General features: G+C 48.8%; 1 protein-coding gene across 1 annotated transcript; it reads right to left on the bottom strand.

Moving 5' to 3' along the window:
• Positions 1-8,935: 8,935 nt before the first annotated feature.
• LOC132227446 (M-phase-specific PLK1-interacting protein-like) lies at positions 8,936-9,837 on the bottom strand. Its single transcript, XM_059682558.1, has one exon. It carries the CDS (start codon positions 9,798-9,800, stop codon positions 9,195-9,197), a length of 606 nt encoding a protein of 201 aa, XP_059538541.1. The 5' UTR covers positions 9,801-9,837; the 3' UTR covers positions 8,936-9,194.
• Between the last annotated feature and the right edge of the window lie 465 nt (positions 9,838-10,302).

The raw sequence follows: 10,302 nt of genomic DNA, 5'->3' as shown, positions 1-10,302 counted from the left end.
AGGAAAGGGCGACGTGGGGTCCTCTACGGTGTCCTGCAGGCCGCTCTCGCCAGAACCCCCCGGTTAACGATCCGACCCCATTAGATGCAGCTGTTCTGCCCCGCGGAGCCGAGAAGGTAAATGCACTTCACGTTAGGCGGGCAGACTCCGGCCTCTGCACCAAACCGGTGCCCGGGCACCCTCTGGTCGCCATGTGCCACGTGCTCTGGGCCTGGGTTATTTCATTTCAAAAAAAGGGGACGTACCTGCGCTTAGACCTCAGACCGCTGCACCCACAGGCGTCGGAGACACACTCCCCAGGCCCACGGTCGCGCTGGGGCCCGCTCTCGCCCCCGCAGGCCGGGTGGGGCCGGAACCCCAGCCGCTACACTGTAGCCGCGGCTGCGCCCTGGGGAAGCAAAGCGCAAACTTGTAACCGCGCCCGGCCGCCCGCGGGGACCTCCAGGCGGCTGCGCGCGGTGTCTGTGCCTCGCGCGGCACCGGGACGGGCAAGGCCGCCCGCCCCCCGGGCCGCCAAGCGCTACTCTACCCCTCGGTTCTGGCCGCCGGGAGCAGAGGAGCTCCGGGCGGGCAAAGCTTGAGGGGACCCGGGATGACCCCCCCCCCCCCACCCTCCCGGCCCGAGCCCACCCCACCCGGCCGCTGGGGGACCGCCCTCCCGCCGGGACCGCGAGGAGAGGCGCACTCACCGCCGACTCCACGAGACTGAGAGGCCGGCGCCGGGCGCGCACCGCGGAGACCGGTTCTGCAGCGCGGGGCGGCGCGGGGCGGGGCGGCGGGCAGCCAATCCCCGGGAAGCCCGGCCGGGGCGGGGCGAGCCCGGCCATTGGTGCCCGCGGTCCTCCGCGCGCCCGGCTCCCGGCTCTTTCCGAGGCGGGAGGACGAGCCGAGCCTGCGCGGAGCCTCCTTCTGGGAACCCGAGTCCCGGCGCCTCCCCAGGCCTGGGCCCTCGTGGGTCTGGTTCCCTAAGGCCCCCGCGCCTTTCTCGGGACTCTCCTGCGGATGCCCTGGCCTTACCCCGGGGCCGGGCCACGACCCAGACATTTCCTTCCTTACCATTGTGCTAGCCGATCGTGTGGTTGGAGGCCGTCCTGCGAAGCCATGAGCCTAAAGGGAAGCCGGCCACGTCCCTTTCGACCAGCGCGCCCCAGGGCCCCTCCCAATCCTTGGGGGACCAGCCTCCCTCTTGCTCTCTGTTCACTGGCTTGCAGTGTAGATGAGTAGCCGGCCAGCAGCCAGGGTGGGCCGCTATGCCTTTCTCTAGGAGACACTCAAACGGCAAACAGGTAAGGGGATACAATTGGAGTATACGCCAAAAAGAAAAGTTTGATTACTGTTTCCAGACTTTACCATCTGTTAGCAAATGTAATCCTCAAAATACCTTTTATGACCGCCCTGGCCTGTGTGGCTCGGTTGGTTGCCTGTGCACTGAAAGGTTGCAGGTTAGATTCCCAGTCGGGGCGCAGGCGGGGTTGTGGGATCCATCCCGAGTAGGGGCCCTGGTAGGGGCGTGCAGGAGTCAGCCCACCCATGTTTCACTCCCACATAGATGTTTCTCTGTCCCTCTCCCTTTCTCTCTAAAAATAAGGGGAAAAAATATTTTAAAATACCTTTAATCATCCCCACATTATAGGGGGGCAGGGGGTAATACATAAATCCGCATTACTAACCGGTGAACATTAATCCGCTAGAAACGGGCTGGGACCACAGGAGCAGACCATTTAAGTAAGGCAGGTAATCCCTCTACGCAGCCTACCACACTGCACTGCACGCATTAGAAAGTGTGTTAACAATAGGACAAGTTCACCCGCTATTTTTAATTCAAATGTCCCATTCTAGGTTGCAACCCCTTCAACACAGACAGCGTGAGGTTAGTACCTGGCAGGGCCTAATCAGATCGCCCGTTAGGACCACGGGTTCCTTCTGCCAAGTGGCAGCAGAGCCGCTCTGTTGGAAACCTCCGCACCTGCAGGTGAGCGAGGAAAAGCCCAGCAGCGAAGGCAGGTGAGGGAAAGTCCGAGCTCCAGGCTAAGAGCTCCCGGACCGGCCTCGCCTCACCTTGGCCTCCGGCACGGGGGTCAGGGGTTCTGACAAAGGCAGCTCCTTCCTGCGGCTCCTCAAACTCCCAGGCCGCCTTCATCGCCCCTCAACGCCCCTCCGCTCAGGGTCGGGATCAGTGGAGGCCTCCAGGTGTCCATGAATGTAGGGAATTTCCTCTAGCAGCGGGAGCCAGTGACCCAGGGCCTGAGGGAGACCTGCATCCTCCCCTGCAGCCAGGAGACCCTGGAAGACCCCGTCTGCCCGTCACCCATGAGCGCACCCGATTGGTTAAGCACGGGACGCTCCTGTGCCATTGGTCTTTTCCAGCCGCACAGCCCGGCTAAGGGGGTGGGGAACAGCGGAGACTTGAGACCCCTGCAGGGAATGAGTCCTAAGCTTCAGACGGGTACTGTCTCATTGACCCAGTCCAAGAGTGGAGGCTTCTAGGTGAAACAGGAATTTTAGGGGTAAAATAGGACAGGTTTAGGAAATTTTGGAAATTAAGGGGACCATGGAGGAAGCACAGGGCTACAGAGCAGCAGAATGTATCCTATATAATGAAACCCCAATATGCAAATTGACCTAATGGTGGAATGACCGGTTGCTATGACATGCACTGACCACCAGGGGGCAGATATTCAACACAGAAGCTGCCCTCTGGTGGTCAGTGTGCTCCCACAGGAGCCAGAAGCCGGGCTCAGGACTGGCGAGCACAGTGGCAGTGACAGTGGCGGGAGCCTCTCCCTCCTCCACTGCAGGCAGGAGGTAAGGAGTGAAGGGTCCTGGACTGCAAGAGAGATGTCCACTTAGGGGTCCTGGACTGTGAGAGGGCACAGGCCAGGCTGAGGGATCCCCCCTCCCCCGTAGTGCACGAAATTTCATGCACCGGGCCTCTAGTATTTCCATAGAATGGAAGAGCCGGAAAGTTGCAACAGGTACATTTCCATAGAATGAGGGAGCTGGGAATAGCAAAAGGTCTATATTTACAAAATACAGAGAAGGAAGCCCTTTTTCCAGAAGGAGAAGAAGAAAGCCCAAAGGGAATAGGAAAACAATAAGGAAGGAGGGGAGGTGAGAACTTCACATGTCCCATGTGAGGTTCGACCTTTGAATCCATGAGTTACTATAGTAACCAGTCTAGGGGCATAGTGACCAATCAGAGGGGATATCAAGGCACCAGGATCTGCAGCCTTTATAAGCCATAGGGAAAAGGAACTCAGTGCGACCCTTCCCCCCTCCACACCCCGCAACCCCCCCCCCCCCCCACGTGGGAGTCTGTACTTATTCTTAAATAAATCTCCACCTTTATTATACCACTTTCTGTCTGTGGATTCATTCTTCTATTCCGGCGGACGAAGAATCCAGGTTCCAGTCCAAAAATTCCATTCCATTTCATAGCGACCTTGCCAAATTAAGGTATTTCTCTTGAAGCTTTCTAATCTCAACACCTTCTATCTTGCTCAGCACAGTATGCAGTGAGAACTGCTTTTTTTTTTTTTTTTTTTTTTTTTTTTACTTCACTAACCCCCCTGTGCCTCATTAAGTCATCAAAATAATCATCAATGAAGTGGGCACTGTTAATAGTTTTTCAAATGAAGAAACCAGAGAAGGGAATTTAGTGACCTGCCCCAAAGTCTGTGTTTTCTCTCTAAATATCAACTATAGCCTGTCCTTTCCGTTCCTGTTGCTCTACTTGTATTCAGGCCTTCACAATTACTTGCCTGGGCTACTTCTAGAATGGCCCCTTAACTCCTCTCCTAGCCGTGTACAAAGCCAAGAATTAATCTTCCTAATGCAAAGCTGATCACGTCTCTTGAATCCTTCTCAAGTCTCTCAAATGTCAAATCCTTCTGTGGCCTCATTCCCCAGAGGTTCTGGCAGTGGGTGCTACTCATTAAAGTCTTCCCCTTTGGATCAGTGCACAAACTGTAAATGAACAGCCTGCTAAAGTTTCACAAACACGTCACACAAGCAACAAGCTAAAAAGACAACATAACCAGCATCCTAGACGTGTGTCCTTCCCGCCACTTACTACTCCCTCCCACACAAGGGTTTTCCACCATCCTGACGAAGAAGAGCACGTAGTCAGTCTAGAGTACCATTCCTTTTTGTACATTGTATAAATGGAACAATTACAGTGCATACTGTTTTGTGTCTGGTTTCTTTAAGTCACTGTTTAGGTTCATTCGTATGTTGACTATAGGTAGAGTTTGCTCACGAGAATGCAGATTTGGGGAGAGAACTGAGAGTTAAGGTTTGGCCATGCTCTATGGCCAAATGAGATGCCTATGAAACGTCCAGGTGGAGATGACCAATAAGTACAAATACAAGAGCTTAAAGTTGAGTGGAGAAACCAGGGTTGGCGACACAGATTTGGGAATCATTGACACATCAGTGCTATTTAAAGACACAGGGGCTGCATTAGAACGCTGGTGGGGTTTGTTATGCAGATAACGAGGAGGAGGGGGCCTAGAACCAGCCCTGAACACTCTCACATTTAGAGATGGGGCCAAAGAGGAGCTGGCCAAGGAGTACCTAGTGGAGCAGGAGGAAAACCAAGAGATTCTGTGTATTAGGGTTCTCCAGAGAAATGGAACCATTATTATAAGGAATTGGCTCACATGATTACAGAGGCTGGAGAGCCCCAAGATTTGCAGGGTGAATCAGCAAACTGAAGACCCAGGAGGGCTGATGGTGTCGGTCCAGGCTGAGTCCAAAGGCCTCAAAACCCGGAGAGCTGATGGTATAGTTTTCACCTGAGGGCCAGCGGGCTCAAGATCCAGGAAGAACTGGTGTTTCAGTTCACATCTGAAGGCAGGAAAAAGGCGAAAATCATCCATATTTTCCTGTAACAATTATTTTTATTCTAAACTGATGTCCCAGTTTAAGGCAGTCAGATAGGGACAATTCTCTTAGTCAAGAGAGGGTCAGCATTTTTGTTCCAATTAGGCCTTCAAGTGATTAGAGGAGGCCCTCCCACCTGAGGGAGAGAAATCTGCTTGACTCAACCCACTGGTTTAAACGCTAATCTTACCCAAAACACCCTCACAGGAACACTCAGAATGTTTGACCAAATACTTGGGCACCCCATGGCTCTGTCAAATTGACACACACAATTAACCATCACAGTGTGATTGAGGGGAGGCGTTTGGAAAGGAGGAGTGTCCAACTGCTAAGAATGGCACTGAGAAATCTAAGAAACTAGCAGACAATTGAGTTGGCAAGGGGGAGGTCGCAGTGTCCTCCCTGGTGGACAGGAGGGGACTGAGGGAAGTGTGAGGTGCAGACAGTGAGTTCAAGGGCACATCATCAAAGCAGAGGGAAGGCAGGGTGTAGGTATGAACAAGGGTAGGTTGGTGAGAAGATGACAGGCTATTTGTCTAATTGCTTTTACTCAGTGAAGTATGAGACAAGTTCATCAGATGAAAATGTGTGTGGGGTGGGGGGGGGGAGTGGAAGGAAGTATAAGACTATTTTTTAATATAAAAGAAAAAAAATCTGTGATATAGTCTTAGAGAATAGAAACTATAGAATTGTCAGGCAATGCTAAGTGCCAATTTCAACTTGTGATTGTGAACTTAAGTTGGACCTGGTAGCACCTTCAGGTGTTAAATTCCAGCAATGCTCTAGTGCAGGTGCAAGCCAGGAGGTGGGGAGTTGGGGGGCAACTGGAGTTGGTACTTGGCCATGTGAGCATATACAGTATAGTGAAGGGAAAGAAGGTAAGAGATTTTTTTTTTTCTAAATGTTAGCAATATTGAATTTTATTATGCTAAGATTCTACTGTTATACTATAAATCAGAAGATGCCTTAATCAATAAGCCAAATTAATTTGGAGTCTTTTATTATTACGCTAGCACTAGCAGGCTTAGAGTAGAGTGTCTCTGTCAAATTCTGGGCCCCAAATAGAGGAAGTCTTTCCTATTTATACATTTTTCAGCTCTTTGTCTTCCAAATTTGGAACGAGACTTCCGGGCCTTCTGAGAAAGAAGGCCTGCATGCTGGGACAGGGCCCTGAGACCATATCTCACGGCCTGGCCTGGCACCAGCACTGACAACTCTGTCTGGGGCATACTTTACAGCCTCTCTGGAATGGGAGTAGTCTTATTTTTTCCTATTATTTAAGCAAGCAAACGTTTACAGAAGCCAGAATAGCAGGGTTAGAATTTTAAACAGCAGTTTTTACCCAAGATGGAGGTTACTATGCTTCACTATGAACATCTTCGTGGAAATTCTTTATTAGGAAGGCAGAAGGCATGTAAAAGAGTAGTGTGGTTTCTTAAGATACACTCCGAGTGAAATTACTCAGCCAAGGAGAATGAAGTTTTTAATGTCCCATTATACATAGCCCAGTTGCTTCAACTTTTCCAAAGGACAGGTTAATGTGACTGCAATACAGAAGAAAAGCATTAAAAAAAGGCAACATTGAGGCATTCCATTGTAGGAGCGTAACAACCTTAGTGGTAAGTAAATACCTACTGGAAAAAATAATCCCCAAATGTTCAGAACAGGTGAACTCTGTGCTTGCCTCTTCCCACATCCACATCGAAATTACATCTAAGTTATAGAACAACCGTCATTGAAAACCACCTGATGACTAGCTGAACAGAAGTCCTCTAACTAAGGATACAAAGAAGCCATGTTGAGACTGGTAGGAGGGGCAGAGATGCCGAATGAGCAAGTTCTATGCCCATGATGTAGCAATTAAGAATCAGGAGGGATCTCAGTTGTTAAGCGCCCCCCCCCCCCCCGGAAAAGCAAGGGGTCCCTGCCCCACACCAGGCTCCCAATTTGGGACATCAGTGCTGGGGTAGCATCCCAGAAAAAAAGGGCTGCTGGAGACTGAGTTGCTCCTCTTAAAGGGACTGTGCACAGACTCGTGTGCTCACAAACTCACTTGTTCTAAGCTGCAGAGCAAGAGCAGCAGCTCAAAAAAAAAAAAAAAATATGTGGAAGGTGAGTAAAAATTGTAGTGATTTTAGAATGTGTTCAAACGTAGGCAACCATCAAATTAGACTGCTATAAACAGCCTGGAATATATGAAGCACATGGTAACCTGGAAACCAAAAATCCCTAAGAGACATACAGGAAATAAACAAAAAGAATCTAAACATAACACTATAGAAAATCATCAACGTGGAAGAGAGCAAGAGAAGCAGAAAGGAACATGGAAGAACTACAAAAATGATCAGAAACACTAAGCTGGCCATAATTACATGTCTATCAATAATTACTTAAATGTAAATAGACTAAATGCTACAATCAAAAGACACAGGGTGGCTGAATGGATAAAAACAAGCCTTGTACATATGCCGCCTAGAAGAGACTCACTTCAGATCAAAAAACACAGACACACTGAGAGTGAAGGAATGAAAAAAGGCGTTTCATGCAAATGGACACAAACAAACAAAAAGCTGGGGTAGCAATACCTCTATCAGACAACAAAGCCTGTAAGAGACAAAGAAGGGTGTTTCATAATGATAAAAACAAGAGGGTATAACTCTTGTAATCATCTGCGGCCCGATGTGGGAGCACCTCGATATATAAAGCAAGATGGACATAAAGGGAGAGATCGCCAGTGAGACAATAACAGTTGGGGACATTAACACTCCAGACGTCTATGGATAAGTCATCCAGACAAAAACTCAACAAGGACACAGTGGTTTTAAGTGATGTATTAGATTAGATGGACTTAATTGGTATTTTTAGAGCACTCGATGGTTAATATTCAAAATATATAAGAAACTCACCCAACTTAACATTAAAAATCCCTCAAACAATCCAATTTAAAAATGGGCAAAGCCCTGGCTGGTGTGGCTCAGTTGGCTGGACATCATCCTGTGCAGCAAAAGGTTGCCAGTTCGAACCCTGGTGGGGCGTGTGCAGGCGGCAGCCGATCGATGCTATGCTGTCACATTGTTTCTCTCTACCTTCCACTCTAAATAATCAATAAAAAAAGAATAGTAAAAAAAAGGGCAGAAAATCTGAATAGACATTTCTCCAAAGAGGACACATAGATGGCCAAAAGACATGAAAAGATGTTCAACTTGATTAATCACCAGAGAAATGCAAAGTAAAATCACAATGAAATATCACCTCACACCTGTCAGAATGACTATTATCAGCAAATCAACAAATAAGTGTTGGCGAGCATGTGGAGAAAATGGACATTTCAGGCACTGTTTGTAGGGTTGTGGGTTAGTGTAGTCACTATGGAAACCGTTGTGGAAGTTACTCAAAAATTACAAATAGAACTACCACCCTGGCCAGGTGGTACAGTAGGTTGGAGCATTGTCCCCTGCAACAAACGTTGTGGGTGCAACGCAGATCAAGGTGCATACAGAAGGCAACCAACCTATGTTTCTCTCTCAATCTCTCTCCCTTCCTCTTTCTAAAAATCAATAAAAAATATATTCTCAAGCGCAGATTAAGGGGGGGAGGGGGGGAAGAACTACCATACAGTCTGGCAATTCCACTACTGTGTATTTATATGAAGAAATCAAGAGCACTAATTCAGAAAGATACATGCACCCTATGCTCATTGCAGCTTTATGTACAGCAGCCAAGATAGGGGAGCAAAGTAAGAAAATGTCCAACTGACAAATGGATAAAGAAGAAGTGGTACATATATACAATGATTACTACTCATTCATAAAAAAGAACATGGGGCCATTTGTGACAATATGGATAAATCTACAGAGCATTGTTGGGGTCTAGCCCCAGCAGGTCCAGGGGTTCCCAAAAGTGTGGATGGAGTCGGTGAAGAAGGAATGACACGGAGACAGCATTCAGTTCATCAGCAGCCTAGCCAGGATTTCTAGCCAAGTTCTGTCCAGGATCTCCAGCCAAGTTCTGTATTTTATTGTCTTATTACATCTGTATTTATACCAGTTGATTTTTTTTTTTTTAGGAAGACAAAATGTTTTATTTTAAAACACTGGAAAAACATTAAAAGACAAATGTCCATTATATAACCAAGAATGTTAAATAGTTGGAAACTGTAAATCTTCTAAAATGTGGTAGGCACTTTCAGAGAAATATTGCAAATTATCCTACCATATTTCTTTTCTAATACCAACAATATTTGACATGATGAAAAATACCAAGAAGACTCAACTAATTATTCAGTCAAAGTCACCATGTCAGGGTTCAACTTAGGTACACAAGTGAGTTATGTCCAAGATGTTCCTGACACATGAAGCTTCCAGTTGAATTTCAGAAATGTTAACAAAAGTATCTTCTTTTTTGCCTGTGAATGTTTGAGTATTGCTGTATTGTTGGCTTATATCCACTACAGACACTGGTTCTAGGCCAGCCCAAGGGTCTTCAAGCATTGAAGGTTTGAAATAACTTTCCAACTCATTAGACATTCTTTTTTCTCTACCGCACCCTGATCCAAAAGGTGTAGATGTCCTTGGAGAACTCTGGGGGTGGGCCTGCTGCCCTGGGGAGTAGCCGAATTGCTGCTGGGACCCCGCGGGGGACCTGGAGTAGGAGCCGGGGTAGCTGCCAGGGGACAGCGGCCCGAACCAGCCCCCCGGGAAGCTGCCGCCCTGTCGCCGAGAGTGGCTGCTCCCATAGGGCCTACACCGGGGCCCGAACGGCGTGGGATGCGGGCTCCCGTAGTACCGGTCCCGAGGGGAGGGAGGCCGCAGCCCGCCTCCGCCCCGGGTACCCCGGTAGCTGCTCCTGCTGCTCCAACCTCCTACCCCCAGGCCGGGGTAAGGAGGAGTCGGGGGTCGGAAGTTCTGTCGGTGCATGTCGGCAGAGGAAGGCCTCACTCCCGCGTCCCCGGAACTGTCTTATACCAGTTGATTTTAATCCTGTCAATTTCTATTCCAAAGGTTAGGGCATTTCTTATCTCCATTCCAGGGAGGAAAGATTATGTAGCTTAAGGGTGATTGTTCGTAGTTAAAGTGATTAACTACCCGCCTGGCACTTAGTTAAGGGGTTTTATTCCCTCCCTAACTTCAGGGAAAAATCCCTACCTGGGGAAACAACCTTTCTCAGAGAGGTGACCTTGGTTAAAACACATAGCACCAAGAAGGGGAGCAAACATATTAAGAACAGTATGCCATATACGCCAGGTCCCTTGAAACATATGCTGTGCAGATGTTTCTTCCCTGCAGCGACTGTGTCAAGTAGCAAGGATGGACCGGCTTCCGGCAGAGCATAATATGCTAAGTGAGTCTGGCTGGCATGGCTCAGTGGTTGAGCATTGACCTAAGAACCAGGAGGTCATGATTTCATTGTTGCAGGCTC

Source organism: Myotis daubentonii, chromosome 1 (genome assembly GCF_963259705.1).
Source record: "Myotis daubentonii chromosome 1, mMyoDau2.1, whole genome shotgun sequence".
In the NCBI taxonomy this organism is placed as follows: domain Eukaryota; kingdom Metazoa; phylum Chordata; class Mammalia; order Chiroptera; family Vespertilionidae; genus Myotis; species Myotis daubentonii.
The sequence above is the reverse complement of the archived record's forward strand: the minus strand, read 5'-3'. Positions and strand labels throughout refer to the sequence as shown.

Coding starts and splice junctions, on each gene's coding strand:
- LOC132227446 (XM_059682558.1), bottom strand. CDS start 9,800: ATGCACCGACAGAACTTCCGACCCCCGACTCCTCCTTACCCCGGCCTG.